Source organism: Balaenoptera acutorostrata, chromosome 4, assembly GCF_949987535.1.
Source record: "Balaenoptera acutorostrata chromosome 4, mBalAcu1.1, whole genome shotgun sequence".
Classification (NCBI taxonomy): domain Eukaryota; kingdom Metazoa; phylum Chordata; class Mammalia; order Artiodactyla; family Balaenopteridae; genus Balaenoptera; species Balaenoptera acutorostrata.
Genome location: NC_080067.1, coordinates 82,709,302 through 82,727,836, shown reverse-complemented (window position 1 = coordinate 82,727,836; position 18,535 = coordinate 82,709,302). Strand labels below are relative to the sequence as shown.

Here is an 18,535-nt window from a genome sequence, read left to right as displayed (position 1 = left end):
TCTTCCTGGACCAGGGCTCGAACCCGTGTCCCCTGCAATAGCATGGGGATTCCTAACCGCCGCACCACCAGGGAAGTCCTGTATTTTCTTTTTATAACTTTTTGGGTTTTATTTTCCAAAATTTCTTTAATTAATATGTACCATAGTTATAATCAGGAAATATATCGTTTAAAAAAAGTTTTTATTCCTTTCTTTCCCACTTTTTACCCCAACATTCAGTTGGCACCAAAAGCTCAAAGGCCTGTCCCTCTGATGTTGTCTCTCCCATGATAAAAAGTTGTAATATATCTGTATTGGAAGTAATGCTTAAGTCCATATACAGTGTTTTGATTATTATGATTATACAAATATCATGGTTGCACACTTTCCTTTCCTGTATGTTCTTTTGCTTTTCTTAGTGTTAATCATTACCTTATTTTTGGAGGGTGGAGAGGTGGTTGTGACAGGGATGGGACAGAAGATAGGGATTCAGAGTGTTTGTCAAAGGTCTATTTTTTCACCTGGGTGGTCATTGCAAAGGTTTTTGCTCTTTATTCATTAAGCTATACTTTTGTGTGGTTTTTCTGTTCCTGTGCTATATTAAGAAAGAAAAAGTTAAAAAAACAAAAGGAAAGAAAAAGTTTAAATAAATCATGCAATAAGAACGAAAGAGTGGCTTTTTTTTTTTTTTTTTTTTTGGTCTTATTTTTTTTGAACCCAAATTTAAGTCTTTCCTCACGGCTCCAATGGTTTTATAAAATAAAATTTCATATAATTTTCCATACCAAGGTTGGTATGGAAACCAATCAACAGGTAGCCAGATAATCTACCTGTTTCAGTTAGTCTTCCCTGGGTCTCTCTGGGTGCGTGCTCTCCTCGTAGGTTAATCTGGACTGTTGCTCTCCAGGCCTGTTGCACTGCTGTCAGCCTGATATCGCTCCTCACACCCTTCCTCTGTTAGATCCCCTTTTTCTTGGATCCATGTTTTTGTTGTTTACTCTCTTGTTTTAGTGAAAGAATAGTATGTGTGAGATATATTTTTTGAGACCCTGCATGTCTGAAAATGTCTTTATTCTATTCTCATATGATAATAGTTTGGCTGGGTATAAAATTCACAACCAAGCATTTTTACTTCAGAGTTTTGAGGATAATTTCTGCTATATTCTAGCTTTAAATCTTGTAAGAGGTTTTATACCATGCATATTCCTAATCTTTTTGTCTGTTGTTGGAGTCTTCTCTTCAAGGCTGAAATTTTAAAATGTCATGTTTATGTGCCTCAGGGTAAATCTTTTTCATCAAGGTGCTAGTTACTGTGTGGGTCCTTTGATGTGGAGACCTCGTTCTTTGCTTCTGTCAAATTTTCCTGTATTCCTTCTTAGGTAAGTTCCTCCTTTGAATTTTTTTTATTGGCTGTTAGAACTCTTGGATTGATTCTCTAATTCTCTTATCCTTTCTCTCCTATATTCCATCTCTTTGTATTTTTGTTCAACTTTCTGGGAAATTTCCATTATCTTTAAACCCTTTTACTGTTTTTGTTTTCTGCTGTCATGCTTTTTAATTTCTAAGAGCTTTAATTTATCCTTTTTATTGCACCTTGTTCTTGTTTCCTGAATGCAATACCTTCACTTATTTCTGAAGAATTGTCATTTCGTTGAAATGTTGTTCTGTTTTCATTGAGTTTTCTCTGTTTTCATTGGGTTTCTCTGTATCTGTGTACTTGTTTTGGTCTTTCTTTTGCGTTGGGGCTTTCTCTCTTATGTCTGTGATCCTTATTCTGCCCCCCCCTTTTTTTTTTGCCACACCACGCAGCATGTGGGATCTTAGTTTCCTGACCAGGGATGGAACCTGTGGCCCCTGCAGTGGAAGCACAGTCTTAACTGCTGGACTGCCAGGGAAGTCCCTGTCCCTTCTTATTTAAGAGTGAGCTACTAGAAACTGACTGCAAGCTCTGTGCACTTGGGCACTGCTTGCTAATGAGTGTATTTCACTGTAGGACCTGCTACACAAATGACCAGATGGCTTATTCTTTTAGAATCTTTGGTTTGATTTGCTCCTTCAAAGAATCCTCTTCTAATCTTCTGCCTGAAAGAAGAGGAGGGGGAGAAACCTGGGTACCACAGTCTTGGATTAGCTGGAAAAGGCAACTGCTGAATTCCATTGATAATCATAGTCTGTTTCTTAACCCCCAGTTGTCCAAAGAGCCCCCCACAATACACCCACCTCTGTGCCTGGTATTTTCACGTTCAGGGCCTCTGATTCAGTATCTCAAGGGAACATATTGTTCTTAGCATCCTCTGTGGAGAGAGAGGAGTGGTGACCTAGCTGTAAGAGTGAAGACAACTTGAGGTCTAACTGAAGCTTACACACAGATTTTCAACCAACCCTTCTCTTTTTAGGCTCCTACCTTAACCCCACCATCCCCAATACTTTGTTCCTCCAATTTCTGATTCTTTCTGAAATTGTTTGGGTGCTCAGGTTTGACCCACATCCACTCTTTTAGATGATTGCTATTCCTTCATCTACTTTGTCTTCATGTATTATGATTTGGGATTACAGATACATCCTAGTTTTATTGAAAACAGTGACAGAGCTTTTTTGTTCTCTTTGCTTTTGGAGTGATGTTGAGACACCACCATTTAAAATCCCCAAGTCTCTGCCTTGCTTTTCAATATAACTGTTATTGTATTTTTTGGCTTCCTGAATTCTCTAAATTTTCTGCAATGAACACGTAATGCTTTAATAAGAAAAGGCGTGCACGCGCGCGCGCACACACACACACACACACACACACAGATATTTCAAGACAAGAGGGCTCAAGAAGGCCTGGAGCAACAATCCGGCATCTTCCTCCCTCTTGCTGAAGGTTCTTGCTGAGCCAGCAGGGCCTATGAAGCCCCTTTATCTTTCACACTTCAGCTTCCTGACATCATGCAGCCCTCCATGTGGCCTCCAACACCTGCCAGAGAGCACCACTCCCTCCTTGTCAGGGAGCACATTCCTGGTTTCTTTACCTCTGGGCCACGACTGGTTAGGAAGTAGCCTTTGCCAACCATGCAAGCTAATCTGCACGCAGTGTGGATCCTTTCCTGAGTTATGAATGGTCATGCCTCCAAAAACACAACAGTTTTTATAAACAGAGAATTCAGGGTGTGTGTGTGCGCATGCACACACGTGCGGTGTGTATCTTGCCATGACACACATGGGTTTCCATTCCACTGATGCCATTCCAGTCAATAGTGGCTGGGTACGACCTGGGAATTCTCCATGACTGCTTGCTACAGACCTGACCAGTGCCTGACATATATGAGTGGCCTCTGTGAAGCAAGCACCCTGGGCCCTGGAACACCCTTGAACTTCATTGGCTCTACCAGGTTCAAGGGAATACAAAACCCCAAGATCTAACACATGCCCCTACAGGCTCTGGATTCATGGGGTGAATAGAAACCCAGTGAGGAATCCCTAAACTGCAGAAATAGTCATTATGTCCCCTGAGCTCTCACTGACTGAGCTCCACCTTGGCCTAAGGACACTGCTATTGCAGCTGACCCAGTCAGCACAAGGGAGTCCAAGACACGAGGCCCAGGAGCGCTCTTTTCTTCCTCCTCCTCCCCTCCCCAAGATCCTCTACTTCCTCTACCACCGGGATCTCACACTTTACAGCCTGAGCTACAAATAGATTTTGCTGCAAATCCTGTAAAAATTGATCCAGCCAATTAAGTCAGGAAATTGCTCTCTGAATTTAACATGTCCATCAATCTCATCCAAAATGGTAGCACTGATTTGGTGGGCTGAGGCTTTGAGGCTATTTTGATTTAATCCAGCAAAAACTACAGAGGGCTTCCCCCACCTCACAGATTTACTCATTTCTCAGTCAATTCTGGTTTTATTAAACTCAGCAATGTAAGCACCTCATTAAATAACCTTCACCAATACTCCCCTGCTGGACTCACACATTTCCACTGTGGAAGTGTTGCCGAGTAGAGCTGCTAAGGCAATGGGCAGAAATCTCCTGTTGTATTGCCTTTGGTGTACTTATGTCCCTACTTGTGAATTTGTGATTATGCCTCTTTTCCAACAAGGGTTTAGGGCAACGTATGTACATGGAGATTTACTTACAAATGGAAAGTTATCCTCTATTAAAGTCAAACTCTACTGGGGTCATCTCCCCCACCCTGAGAAGACCATCTGCCACCCCAGTGCATTGCTCTAATTGACCAGACCAGGCCAAGAGGAGCCCACACATATATGCACAAAGACAACGTTACATTTGGAGACTGGATATCATCTTTAATTATTAGTACCACAGCCCAACATCCTTTTTGTTGCTGTGGCAGATTGTGATTGTGTGTGTACACGTGTGCGTTCCTGAACAGATGAAGGGCCAGCAGAGACTCCCAAGCAGGTCTCAGCCAACAGCTCTGTTGAGCAGCAACTGGAAAGCAGTCTCCAGAGAAGCACGGAGACTGGACTCCCGCCTCCCTTCCTCCTAGGTCACCTTTCGTGCACTCTGAGGGAAAGGCTGAGGACTGTGCCAGCCCAGATTAAAGGACTTCTCAGCAAAGATCAGTCTCCAGCCCCCAGTCCTCACTGCCTCTGACCAGAGGGATGTCGCTGGGCAAAGCACAGACTGCTAGGCAAAGGTGGACAACCTGGGCCAGCCTTGGTCCCCATGTCACACTGGGGCAGCACCACAATGACCCAGCCCTGGGCAGAGAAACCAGAACTACTGGGACCATTTGACTAGTTTCTTTCAGAGATAATCAGGATGTAGCTCAGGCCCTTCCTGGGGCCAGCCAAAGAGGGGCAGACTCAGCCCCTGATAGCTACACGGGCTGTCATCTCCAATCCAAACCTAAAAGCCTGCCCTCCTGCCATCTCCACTCTCCAATTCCCTCACACGCCTAGTAGGTCCACAGCCCAGACATGGCAGGGGAGATCAGCATGATGGTGGGTTCCAAGGGGGCCATGAGAGACCTGGGCTGAGCTGGAACTGCAGCCGTGTGCCAGCCTGAAGCCAGCCCTCTCCCCCATGGTCACCGCCAGCCAGAGCTCTTTGAAGCCAGATGGGACCCCACAAGGCAAGGCAGCAAGTTCTTGGCCTAGTGCAGAGGGAGAAAACCAAACCGGCTCCACCGTCCCACCTCCACCTGCTCTGTGCCTTAGGAAGGCAAGGAGCCCAAGTCCCCAGGACAGTGGTATCAGCTGTTGGGGAAGCACCGTTGTCCAGGTGAGGCCTCAGGCCGGAAGCTGTGTTTGTTCAGTGGACTCGGGTAGTAGGTGGTTGTGTACACATTGGTCTGCTGCAATGGGTAGAAGTTGGCTCTGTCATCGGGGATCAGGTTATTCTTATTCAGGGTCTGTGGGAGAAGGAAAGAACAAGAGAGGAAGGGGTGAAGGGAGAGACAGGGAAAGAGGACAGGCCAGAACAAGGAAATCAGGAGCCAGTCAATGAGAGAACGTTCTGGCTGCTGACACAGTGTTCTGTTCACAACACCACTGCTCTCTCCCGAGTGCCCAGCCTAGTTATGTCCAACTTAGGGCCAGGACCACTGCACCCTTCATGCTGCCCTCTGCTTCTCCGAGAGGACTCCCACCTTGAATTCCATGGGTGTGTACTTCTCATTCTTGGGGGCACCCCCACCCTTGTAATGCAGGTGGTTGGGGGTGGCGGGATGGACGAGCGTGGACTCCTGGGACTGGCGCCGGCAGTGCTGGCAGGACAGGTACACCGCCAAGGTCAGCAGCCCAGAGCCCAGGAAGCAGGAGATGCCTGTGGCCACCAGGTGGATGAGACTGAACCCTGGGAGAGGGAAGAGACAAGAGGTAAGGAGAGGGCCACTGTGAAGACCCCCAACTGCCTCCCACTAGGAGGCTGTGAGACATAAAGGGAAGGGCTTTGAAGCCAGAGTCATCAGAAACAGGAAGGCTGCGTGGCCTGTCACCAGGGGCCTGTCTCACAGGACCACCTGTGGCTTGGGTCAGAGGAGGCAGCCAGTGGTGTGGAGTTGGGTGACTCTTCTTGAATACAGACTTGACCACCACTTCTTCGCTGAGGGGCATGGATGGAATCGCCCAGACTCCCCCACATGTGGTCTAAAGCAGTGCGGGACCTCAACAAGGTTTGTGGGTCTGGAGCGAGAAGTGGAGAGACTCCAGGTTTCGGAGTAGATGGGTCTCCTCCTTGGGGAGGGCGGGGCGTGGATCGTAGGGCAGCATCATGAGGTGGGGCAGGTTCCTTTTACCTCCACAGCCAGTGGCCTCGTCCACACTGGAGGCAGGCAGGATCACTGCAGGAAGACAAGCAGAGTGGGTGTAAGAGGCAGGGAGGAGAGGACGTGGGTCCCTCCAGGGCGGTGTGTGTCGGTGTGTGTCTCGGAGGACCCCTGGGTCAGCGCTGACCTGTGGGACTGCACCGGGGGACCTTCATTGCCCTTGGTCTCCCTCCAGGCCCCACCTCTGAGAAAGGTCGGCCCATCCATTAAATGAGGAAGGGCAAAGGCCCGAAGTGTGCGAACCTCCCACCCTGGCATTTCATCCTGCACCCCCAGGATACTTCAGAAGGGTAAGGAAGCTGGGGGCTCAGGGCAGGAAGGGTTGGTGTGAAGGCGCTGGCTCGAAGACCTACCGGGAATCTCCCTGTAGGGGCAGGGGCGGCTCTGGCTGCTGTTTCCGGCACAAGTGCTGGGCCCGGGGACCAGCTCCTCACAGTGCCGGCCACGGCTTTGGACTCCATCCTCCGTGCATGCACTCCACTCAGACCACGGCGACCAGCCTTCTGTGGGGTGTGGGTTGGGATGAGGTTAACCACGCAGACCCCCTTAGGGGGGATGGGCAGGCTCCGCTTTGCTCCCCAGTCCCTGCCAGATGCACTGAGTACCTGGGCAGGCCTGTGTGGCACACAGCGCCTCCTCCGTGTGCAGCCCGAGACAGATGTCCTCGCCCGGGGAGGGGGCGGGGCTGGTGCAGGAACGGGTGCGTTGATAGTGGCCGCCACCGCAGGAGGCTGAGCATGGGGACCAAGAGGTCCAGCAGGACCAGGCACCCCGCACTGCAAGGGGATGGGGTGGGTGAAGAGGGGCTGCAGGTGCAGGCATGGCCCAAGACGGTCTTCTACCCCATCCCAGGCTAGGCCTCTCAGGGCCACACTGCCCTCAACGTCCGCCCCGCCCCAGCGCTACAATCCACTGTTAGGGAGTCCCCCTCCCCTCAGGGGTGGCAGGGGAAATGCAGGCTGCAGAGAGGACACCAAAAACCAACTCCGCCTCAAATCAAGCGCCTTGTCTAGCTAACCCATTAAAGGAGAGAAAACAGTGACACGGAGGGTGAGGAAATGCCCTGGTCCCTGGGAGTAGCTGCCGTGTCCATGTTCAGGGCAGAAAATTGCTCTGGGGCCCCTGTACAGAGTTGGCAGGGAGGAGAGGTCTCCAAGCAGGAGTTAGCTGTAGGCTGGGTAGGCCTGGGAGTCTCCCCGATGGGGGTTCCCTGGGCCAGATTCCTTAGTGGAGGGTCACCTGGACAAGCTTGGGGGTTGCAGTCTTGGTACTCGGCAGCGTCACCCACGCACGGCAGGCCGCCGTTGCGGGGCTCCGGGTTCGTGCACGTTCTCTTGCGGACGCGGAAGCCCAGCTCACAGTCCCGGGAGCAGGAGGACCACGGGCCCCAGGCGGCCCAGCCCCCGCTCGCCGTGTGCGGGGAGCTGCCCCCGCTGCGCAGGAGCTCCTCCACCAAGGCTGGGGGGACACAGGGGGGCTGGCCTCAGCCACAGAGGGCTCCCACGGCAGCCCAAAGGCCTCCCGCCTTCTTCCAAACCGCACGTCCCCTCCCCGCCCCCTCCTCCCCCAGCTCTCACTCCCGGCCCCGCCCCATCGCTCTGGGCCTGGGAGGGAGGGTGGCGGGTGGGGAGGCGCAGGGCTGTACCGTCCGTGTCGCAGGCTCCAGAGCCGTCCGTGGGGCAGGTTCGGGTCTCCGTCCTCCTCCGGCCAAACTGCAGCCCGTGGGGGTCGGCCAGCGGCGCGCGGCACGTGAAGCGGAAGCGCTGCTCCTGCCGCGCCCCGCCCCGGGTCACGTTCACCGGTAGCCAGGGCGTCCACGGCGTGTTGCGCCGCACTTCGGGGCAGCCTTCAGGGTTGCAAGTCTTGAACTCCTTCGGGGTGAGGGCTGGTGCTGTTGCACAGCCTCGCAGCCCCAGGCCTGCCCCGCGCTCCGCCCCCCACCCCTTCTCTGCCCTCCCCTTGGCTCGAGGTCCTGGCATCCCGCGCCCGCCCCCGGCCCGGCCCTCACCACGCCGCAGCCCGGGCAGGAGTTGCCGTTCTCACAGGCCCGACGCCGCGATTGCACACCGCTCCCACAGTGGCTGCTGCACTTGCTCCAGGAGCCCCAAGATGCCCAGAAGATGGGCACCGGGCAAGGCGTGTTTTCGTTACAGAACCTGACGGGGAGAGGGGGAGGAGTCGTTACTCTAGGGAACGGGCACCCCTTTCCCTATGAGAGGTCACTGGGATTGCGAGACTGGGAAAACGAGGGTCCACGGGACCAGCTGGAGAATCCAGGCCACCTTCTAGGGGGCCCGGGAAGTCGGGGACCTCGGGGCTGGCTTGTCGCAGAAACCAATAGCCACGCCCTAGCTCACCGTTCCTCCCGGCTCTTGCCCACGCAGATGCGGCCCCCGTGGCGCGGAGCAGGGTTGCTGCAACTTCGCTGGCGGACCTGGAATCCAATCCCACAGGAGGTGCTGCATAGGGCCCACGATGACCACGGTGTCCACGCCCCGTTCCTGGTGGGGCCGGAGGGGATAGAGACAAATGACCCTCTGAGCTCTAGCTTCTCAGATCTAATCACATCTGCATAGATGGATTTTGTATTGTTGTCAGAAGTGCCATTGACAGGAGATAGTTCCTAACCAGGCCTTCTCAGGAATGACTTATTCATTCATTTGTTCACTCCTCGAACATGCATTGAGAGCCTTCTTCCATATATCAGGCTGTGCTTAGGGTTAGAGCACAAAGGTATACCCACATGGCCTCTACTCGCAGGGGAAAAGGACACATTCTCTAGAGAAGGCCTTTGCCATCTGCAACCTTTGTTTCAGCCTTGTTGGTTGGCAGACCCTGGTATTCAAACCCGTGCTCTCTCCCCCATTCTACTAGTGCACATGCTTTGCTTCAACCTCAGGACACCACCCACTCTTGTCTCCTTTGCCCCTAATTTTCAAAATTTGGCTCTACCACTTACTGGCTGTTTAAGGCTGGGCAAGTTACTGAAACCTTCTGTGCCTCATCATACTCTTATCTTTAAAGTAAGGATAATGATTGTATTCCTACCCCATGAGGTTGTTGTGATGGTTAAATTAATAAATGTGGTGTATATAAAATTATTTTAAGAGTGTCAAGAATTATGGGTTATTTAATTTAACCACTTTAGGGAGTCCTCAGGTAGTAGGCAGTGTGCAAACTCTCTCTGTATATATATAATATGATCTCATTTAACTCTCCCAACAACCTTCAGGGTGGGCACTGTAACGCTCATTTAGAGAAGCTCAGAGTGGTTAGGTAGCTACCACCATCCCATGCTGTCCCTCCTGTTTGGGACTGCAAGGCTTATTGAGGATATGATCTGGCTAGGGTAACTCCCATGCCTCTTTGTATTAAGAGCACCGCAAGGCAGAAAGTTCTCTCCCACTGGAGTGGAAACTCTCCCAGGGCTCATGTTTCCTGCCTCGGACATCAGCCACCTGTCCAGTGCCCTGCACAGCCCTGAAGTGTTTTCTGTCCCTTAGTGCAAACAGCTGGCTGGGGATGCCCCGTTCCCTCCATCCCCCCTCCCCCATTCCAAGGCCACCGCCGGCAAGCCCTGCGTCCTCACATACCTGGAGCAGTTGGCAACGTGGATGGCTGGCCCCAGGCAGTCACAGCCCCCACAGCGGGGTCGGGGGGAGTCACAGGCCCGGGCCCGACACAGGCAAGAACCTGAGTTGTCCCCATCTAAGTGCTCACACGGTTGCCATGGTGACCATGGGCCAAAGCCCCCATCCCGAGTCACATTTCGCACCTGCAGACACACACCAGGAGCAGGACCCTGTCACACAAGGCAGGGGCAGGGAAGGTACAAGGTCCCAGGGCTGTGGGGACACTGATGGAGAGTCATGGCCTGAATTCGGGGGAAGAGGTCCCTGGTGGGGGGTACAAAAGGGTTCTCACAGGACATGCTGTGATGTTCTGGGTCCACAGGCTCATGTTGGAGCTGTCCTCGAGCGTGCTGCAACGTTGCTGCTTCCCGTCCCAGCCGCAGTACGGGTCCCGTGCCCCCAGGCATGCCCTGCCGGACAGAGGTCCAGAGACTCAAGCCCACTGGACTCCCACCATCACCTGCATCCCAAGAATACACCTGGACACGCTCCTCTGGGCACTTCTTTCATTCAGTTGTCCTCCACAACAATAACGAAGTTCATTGAGTACTTACTGTGTGCCAGGCATCGTTTTAAGCACTTTAGAAGCATGAATTAACTCAATACAACAACTCAATAAGGAAGGTACTGTTATTATCTTCATGTTACATGGAGGAAACCCAGAGCCGACCATGGACTCACACTGTGGTGCTCCAGAACCCACACACTTCGCCAAGAGATTACTGCCTTCCCTGAGTCTGGGTGCCCCACAGTCCTCATCTAGGGCCACAGGTGAAGACGTGGTGAACAGAAATCCAAAGAGGTAGTTCCTCCCTGCTAGACACTCTGATTATAGTGATGGAAAGGACCTTACAGATGATCTGGCCCAGTGGTTCTCAATCCTGACTGATGTTAGAATCACTAAAGGAGCTTTAAAATTTTTCCTTCATTAAAAAAAATAGTAGTTATTTATTTATTTGGCTGCGCCGGGTCTTAGTTGCAGCCTGCGGGATCTTTGTTACTGCGTGAGAGATCTCTGTTGCGCAATGAGGGCTCTTAGTTGCAGCATGTGGGATCTAGTTCCCTGTCCAGGGATCGAACCCAGGCCCCCTGCATTGGGAGCGCAGAGTCTTAACCACTGGACCACCAGGGAAGTCCCTAAAGGATTTTTTTAAAAAATACTGATACCTGGGCCCACCCCAGACAAGAATTTCTGGGTGGGTGGGCTGGGGATTTAAAAGCTTGAGGGTGATTCTAATGGGAGCCAGACTGAGAATCACTGGGATCCATTAAACAACCTTTTCATTGTACAAAGGAAGAAACAGTCACAGAGAAGGGAACAGGCGTTTCCCCAAGATCACACAAACTGTACATGGCAGAGCTGGGGCTAGAACCTAGACCTCCCCACCACACTCTTCCCCTCATGCTCCTGCCTCCCAGCTGGAGGCTGTGTCTTACTTCACACACTGAGTGAACGTGAGCCCACGCCTCAGAACACAGGTGCAGGGTCAGGGGACACCTGGGCATAGTCCAGGGTCACCTGGGCATCCACATGTTTGCGCTGCTCAGTGGCAGGACCCAGAGTCCAATGCATTGGCATCATAAGAATGAGCTCCGGCTGGGATGAGCCAGGGGTCACATCCCAGGTCCCCATTCCCAGGCAGGTCTATCTCAAATGAGCCAGGAGAGGTAACAGTTCACACGCTGATGCATGTGCCAAAGCCCCCACTTCTCATAACCTAGGTTCCTCTCTTCCCTTTTGACTTCTGACTTAGTCATTGTCTCCTCTACAGTTTTTAACAACAACAACAAAAATTAAATCTCTACTGGTAAGACTCCAAGGAGGGGAAAAACAATATGGCAATTGTGGAATCAGGATTTGCTGTCCATTGCTAAGTAAACAGAATATCAGATTCTGGAGCCTGAAGGAAGTTCCCTCCAACACCCAGAGAGCCCACTGCCAACCTCAGGGGATTTGCTGGGTCCCTTCTGCCTCCTTTGGCCAACTTCCACCCTCTCTGGCCAGGCCTGGCTGCTCCACAGCAGTGGGCCTGCTGCAGAGGGCCTAGGAGAGCACTGAGAGTGAGAGTGAGGCAGTAATTGGAGGTTAGAAAGCAGAAGAGGTTTGGGGTTAAGGAGGTGCTGGATGACAAACAGGGTGGGGGAGCCCATGCGATGACATGAGTCTGCAGAGGGATTTTCCTTTGGCCAAAGGGGCCAAGGCTGCCCAGGGCTAAAGGGATACACAAAGGAGTCAAGGGGCTGCCCCTTTTGGTGTCTCCAGGATAGAATCTTTCTTTTCTCTTGAAGCTTCAGGGAAAGTCACCTGTCAGGTGAGTTCTTTATTTTCAGTGAGTTCAGTAGACCAAAGAGAAAAGAGGTTATACAGAGACCTTATAAAGAAGAGGGTGGGGCTTCCCTGGTGGCGCAGTGGTTGAGAGTCTGCCTGCCAATGCAGGGGACGCGGGTTCGAGACCTGGTCCGGGAAGATCCCACATGCCGCGGAGCAACTAAGCCCGTGCGCCACAACTACTGAGCCTGCACTCTAGAGCCCGTGAGCCACAACTACTGAGCCCTCGTGCCACAACTACTGAAGCCTGCGTGCATACAGCCTGTGCTCCGCAACAAGAGAAGCCACCACAATGAGAAGCCTGTGCACCGCAGTGAAGACTAGCCCCTGCTCACCGCAACTAGAGAAAGCACGCGCGCAGCAACGAAGACCCAACACAGCCAAAAATAAATAAATTAAATAAATACATTAAAAAAAAAAAAAAAAGAAGGAGAGGGTGGGGCTCCCCCTTGTTGCCAGAGGAGGGCAAAGACAGTGTTGTCCCTTTCTCCAGCAACCCATGATCTTCGATTAAGGAGGCGATGCGTGGGGTTTCAGTGAGTGACAGCCTCGCTGGACCCCAGTAAACATACCCTGGCCCACCTGGGAATCCAGAACACTCATCTGTTTCTCAAGACTATGTTTCCACTTTATTCTCTCAAGGGCAATTTGTGTGAATTATACAATGTACAGGTGCTCATATTTTCATTTGGGATCAATGGTTTGATTTAGGGGTGTTTCGCCAGCAAATACATCAAACTAGACATCATAGGACTAAATACAATACATGTGCAAAAGTAGTCTCAGCATCCTGTGGTTTTGAGGTTCTGCTTACTGGCTGACATTTGGGTCAAATTTGCTGCTAGCAGATTCGGCCAATCAGAACTCAGTAAAGCCCACTCCTGAGTGTATTTCCCTCAGTTCTCAGAAATGGGCATCAAACTCTAGAAGCACTGATATGGCACTTTATAAGCAACATAGATTAAATAGTTTAAAAAAAAACTAGCCATGACGAGTGATTAATAATAATAATAATAATACATACATACATACATACATACATATATACGATTCTATCCATCGAAAACAAATGTCTGCCAGTAGAGAGAATGGATGAGAGCAGATAATTTGAATTGATTTACACAAGATAAAAACAGAAGATTCTGGAGGAATGCAACTTGCCTCATGCTACTTCTTTCATCTAGGGCCTAACCAGTTCTAGAACAGTTGTTCCCAGTCTTGACAACAAATTAGAATCTCCTGGGGATCTTTTAAAAAGCTTAAGCAAACAAAACAAAAAACCCTATTTCTGGGCCTTCTGGACTGGAGTAAGCCCAGGCACGAGAGTCTTTGAAACACTCCTCAGGTGATTGCAATGAACAGCATTAGAACTGCTGTTCCAGGGCCACTTTTGTCAGGGTTCTCAAGCCAAGCGATGAAGTGCCTTGTCTTTCCAATCCATGACAGGATAAGAAAAGAGTGAAGAAAAACACAGAGTAGATGCTGGCCCAGCCCCCTCACTCAGGATCCCTCACCCTCAGCCTCTCCTGCTCTCAATTCTCCCAGAGAAGAAAGAGGAGACCAGATTCTCCATGGACACGCCTGCCCTGCCCTGCCCTGCCCCAGTCCTGGCCGCCTGAGGGGACCTGCGAGACTCCCCTGGCACCAGCGCCTGAGCTCTTTTCTTGTCCACATTTGCTGCTTTTGGCCAAAGGCCACTCCAGAGCTTCCAGAGCAGAGAATGTTCTTAAGAAAATTAAAGCTCCAAGCAGAGGAGAGTTAAAGTGTGTCTCTGACTATAGGAGTGGGTGGCAGTTTAGAGTTCCTTTCATAAAAGCAGCCATCAGACAAATAATATATCATCATGGCTTTTTTACTGCAGTGTCTCAAGCAGCCATTACAAAAGGCAACAGGTTCATTTCATGGGCTCCAAAGCAGGACAGAGATGGATGGTGGAATTTGCAAGCAGGCGGATTCCAGCACCGCGTAGCAATAATCTCACAATGGGAGCTGTCCAGGGTGGAGCTTGGAAGCAAGTGGCCATTACTTAAGATGGTAGTGGAACGGGGCCCAGACCCACTGCCAGGGAGGGAGGTTGGGATAAGCTGGCAATAAGGGGCCCCTCCCTCCAGGGCAGCATGAAAGGCGTGCTGGAAGGAGGAAGGGGGCAGTTCTTCATACATAAAACACCTGCTTTGTAGAGCCAGCCAGCCATTCATTCCCTCTGCTCCTCCTCCTGGGAGCACCGGTCTCTCTGGCCAGGCCAGGGTCCTGGTCGTGCCCCATGGGGCTGAGGTTTGCCTGAGTGAAAGGAGGGTGCTAGAGACAAGCCCCTGCATTCTGGACAGAGGAGGGGGCCTGAAGGGGCCTCTGCTTACCCACCCTCAGCTTCCTGCCAGCTTTGGAAGGAATGAGGAAAGAAGCAGGAAATGTCTCTCGTGGGACACAGTAAAACCCCATGACAAACTGCCTCACAACAGCATAAATTCTGATACAGTGTGATGGGCAGTTGGCTCCCAGACTCCCGGAGCACACAGTTTGCTGGCAGCACGGGCTTACTCTGGTCATTTTATTACTTTGCAGTAATGAGACCTCACATTTTAGATCCACCTATAGCTTTATGGCAGGGTTTCCACTGTACATATCAAGGCCTCTTATCCCAAACTCAGGAAACCAAAAGTATCAGACCCCGAACTGACCTCTGTCTACCTTGCTGTTCCACCTGGCCACATTTCGCGAACTCCCTGTCCCCTGTCTGCAGCACCACGTGAATGGGGAAACGTCCGGCATCGTCCCTCCTCTCGTTCCACTGCAGATCCCATCACGTCATATCTGGCCCAGAGCCACAGCAGCTCACGCTGGCCAACCATCTGCCCCAAGACAATGCTGCTCGCCACTGTCTGATTGATCTTTGTAAGACACCTCTTCACACTGCCCATCACACCACTCCCCCGTTCAAAGACCACTTCAGTGCCCCCAGTCACAGGATTCAAGTCAAAATCCTCCCTTGGCATTCTCAGCTGGCCTCAATCCACTTTCCAGTCCCATTCCCCACACCTCTCCTGCACCAGCCTGCTCTCAGGCCAAGCAATCAATCAACTGCAGGATCAGTCATGTGTAGAAGGCCACTTTGTGTCTGGGGCTGGGCATGGCCCCCTGGTGGAGTATAAAAAATACTGGGACATTGGGCTTGCCTTCAAGGATTTACAACCTCTTAAAGAACACGGTACCTGTGAAAAGTTTAATAATGACACAGCAGTTAAAGAAGAACATAAGAGGGAAATGCCATGATTCATTGCCAAGCAGTGCTGTCTGTATCCAATGTCACAAATTCTGAGACTCCAGAGAGCCCAGGAGACCGGAGGGCCCCTAAATGCATTTGCGGAGATAAAAAAGGAATAAGGACACTAGCTACCAATGATGACTCGCTGGACTAGGCACTTTGTGAGCATTATTCCCAATCCTTACAACTCCTCTGCCAAAAGTAAATACCATCTGCTTCATCACATTTCCTCCTATTTTCCCCAGGAGAAAGCCAAAGCTCAAAAGGTTAAGTAAGTAACTTGCTCAAGATCATATAGCTGGCAGATGATGGAGCTGAGATGGAGTCCCAGGTATATCCAATTCCACCACACAAGTCCCTCCCATTATACCCCATTCTCTCCCCACATGTCAGATTCAGGCCAAGGTTTCTCTCCCCAACCAGACATCTAGAGCCCTGAGGGAAATGAGAGTGTTCCAGACCTATTTCATCTTGCGTCCCTCTTCTCACACCGACAGCCCTGTGAAGTGCTCTGAGCATGGGAGGGCTTTGCAAATGTTTGGTGCTTTGCTGATGGAGCCCTGTGCTGGGGCTGAGGGAAGCTTGGGTACCTGCCCACTGCACTCGCCTCTCCCCCCCCCCCCGGCTCCCCGCTGTCACACCATGACCTTCTAGCCTCCTCCCTGGCCCTTCAGGCCTCTGCTCAGATCCCAGCATGCTCCACCAGGGCTGGAAAACAACGCTTGGCCGCCTGGATGCCATTTGTCTCCCAAATCTTGAGGACAGATGGGCACAGCCAGGAGGTCCCTGTGTTGCAAAGGCCACAGGAGCCCACATGGCTGTGGCTATGCCAGCTAAAGGCAATTTTTGAATTATCTCCAAAATGAGCGGGTGCAGCTCAGGGTAGCCTCACATGCTTAGGAGTCTGAGATACATTTGCATTTGGCTTTGGAATAGGCTTTTGTTTCCCCCTTTAACGTGAATGTCATTATTGCCAAATTTGTGAATCCACCTGAAGCTAAGGTATGGAGAACTGATTGCAGAAGCTGTTGGGAAGCCAACGTCCCATCGCCACATGTTTCCTCACCTCCACCCCATCCATGCCAGGCCTTTCTGCCTCTTCTAAGTGGGGAAGTTACAGAAGCAAACTTGGGGCTGACTCAAAGCATCATCTCCTATCTGCCATCACATCTGCATAGCAAGTGCTGTGGTTTCAAAGATAAAGACCATTCTCTGAACTGAAGGGACTGAGAGTAAATCAAGTGGTCTAGAGACGGCCACCAGGCCCTAACTGTGGGCTTGACAACAGGGATAACGACAGTCACCACCGTTTGCTCAGCACATATATCCCCCAGGTGAGTGATAAGTGGTTTCGGCAGATTATCCCACTTATCCTTCACAAAAACCCTGCAGAGATTTTATGAGGAGGAAACCAAGGTTCAGAGAGGTTAAATGACTTGTCCAAAGGCACACAACTGGAGATTGCGCCAGGATGCCACCCCAGGACGACCTGACTCCGAAGCTCCACCTCTTAAGCGCCAGCTCCCAGCGCGATCGGCAGGGGTCTGCGTCTGGAGGCCCGCCCGCCCGGCCGCCCGGCCGCCCGGCCGCCTTCCCGCGGCGCCCGCTTACCCCTGGCTGCGGTAGGCGGCGCACCTCTCCAGCGGCACCCGCAGCACGCCGTCGCTCAACCCCACGAAGAGCGCGCGGGCGCTGTGCAGGATGCGCAGGCTGCGCAGCGGCTCCCGGCGCCCGGGGGGCAGCACGTGCAGCTCCTCCAGGTAGCAGCCGCGGAGGCTGCGGCTCGTCGTGGACAGCGCCTTCAGGATGGTGCCGGACTCTGGAGGGGCCAGATCAGGGTGGCCTTAAAGGCCCCGGAACCTCGAGGCCCAGGCCCTGCCGCTCAACCTCCTCCCACCCCGAGCGCCGGCGGGGCGGGGCGGCCTCACCCGTGCCGATGTAGAGCACGTGGTAGAGCGTGTCCTTGGCCTGCACAAGGTCCACCACGAGGTGTGAGAAGCGCACGCTGTCCTGGGTGACGCAGGGCTCCGGTGTCACCGGCTGCACGGCCTCGCTCATCAGGAACAGGCGCTGTGCATCCTGCAGGCTTCGCTCCGTCAGGTTCTCGTTGGGGCCCACCTCGGGCAGGGTGCCGCACTGCGGCGGGGAACCGGGTCACGCGTGCCCAGCCGCCGGGCTGCCGTGATCCCATATCCCTCCTTCCTCGCAACCCAGACTCTGATTCTCCAATCCCTGCTCCCCGCCCCCCAAAATCCCCCGCTAAGTGCCCTGCACCCTCTTCCAGGAAGATGCCTCATCTTTGGGAACTAAGGGAAAATGAGGCTGGGAAGACGGAGGATGAGGGACCTACCAGGGATGGAGAAGAGGACAAGGAAGATGAAAGGGGGGCTGGATTATCTAGAAACTGATCATGAGTGTGGATAACAAGTGTCGTGTTATTTCATGCTGTCGCTGTAGGTGCCCCTCCCCCATGTTGGGCCAAGCCCTGCCTTCCTTCTCCCAAGTCCCTATCAGCTCAAGGTTCTTACGCCTTCTAAACCAAAGCTGGAAGGCAACTACCATTTATTGAGCACCTACTACATTCTACCGACCACCTCAGGTGCATATCAACCCTCCAGCGTATCTATGAGGTCGATGGTATTATCCCCATGTGCCAGATGAGGGTAAAGAGGCTCAAGGAGGTTGAGTGACTTGCCCAAGGTCACACAGAGAGGGCTAGATCTGGGTCAGGATTGTACTACTGAAAAGCCTGAGGTCTTTCCCTGCTCCATTCTGCCTCCTGGTCAGGAAGCTGGATGGATATGCAAATCAACCATCTGCAGTTTTCTCTGTCCCATGGCTACTTCCCCTTCTCCACACTGGGGATGCTCACACCACCCATGGCTGGGCTCTGACCACTCCTGGTGCTCAGAGATCCTCCAGGCATTAGTACCCATACTGGGTAGACTGCAAGCAAACTCCAGCTAAAAATCCCTGAATTCTGGCCACATAGCTTGTGACTGCTCTCCTGGTTCCCTACACTGAGTAGAGCTGAGGTCCCACCTCCCTGCCTCTCTGGAGG

At 52.1% G+C, this 18,535-nt stretch overlaps 1 protein-coding gene across 4 annotated transcripts in view; it reads right to left on the bottom strand.

The window, feature by feature from the left end:
• Positions 1-716: 716 nt before the first annotated feature.
• Positions 717-18,535, bottom strand: part of SEMA5B (semaphorin 5B) — a 132,534-nt gene continuing 114,715 nt past the window's right edge. For 2 of the 4 annotated variants that reach the window (XM_057546026.1, XM_057546028.1), the window contains exons 10-22: positions 17,403-17,610; positions 17,086-17,293; positions 10,176-10,293; positions 9,845-10,026; positions 8,609-8,752; positions 8,260-8,407; positions 7,897-8,122; positions 7,491-7,709; positions 6,857-7,027; positions 6,605-6,754; positions 6,222-6,266; positions 5,574-5,779; positions 4,252-5,336 (exon numbers count right to left, since the gene is read on the bottom strand). In XM_057546026.1, coding sequence (XP_057402009.1) covers positions 5,178-5,336; positions 5,574-5,779; positions 6,222-6,266; positions 6,605-6,754; positions 6,857-7,027; positions 7,491-7,709; positions 7,897-8,122; positions 8,260-8,407; positions 8,609-8,752; positions 9,845-10,026; positions 10,176-10,293; positions 17,086-17,293; positions 17,403-17,610 — 2,184 coding nt within the window. In that variant the 3' untranslated portion in view covers positions 4,252-5,177. Of the gene's footprint in view, positions 2,274-4,251; positions 5,337-5,573; positions 5,780-6,221; positions 6,267-6,604; positions 6,755-6,856; positions 7,028-7,490; positions 7,710-7,896; positions 8,123-8,259; positions 8,408-8,608; positions 8,753-9,844; positions 10,027-10,175; positions 10,294-17,085; positions 17,294-17,402; positions 17,611-18,535 lie in introns of those variants that run through there. The other 2 variants (XR_009008264.1, XM_057546027.1) reach the window with 2 other exon arrangements.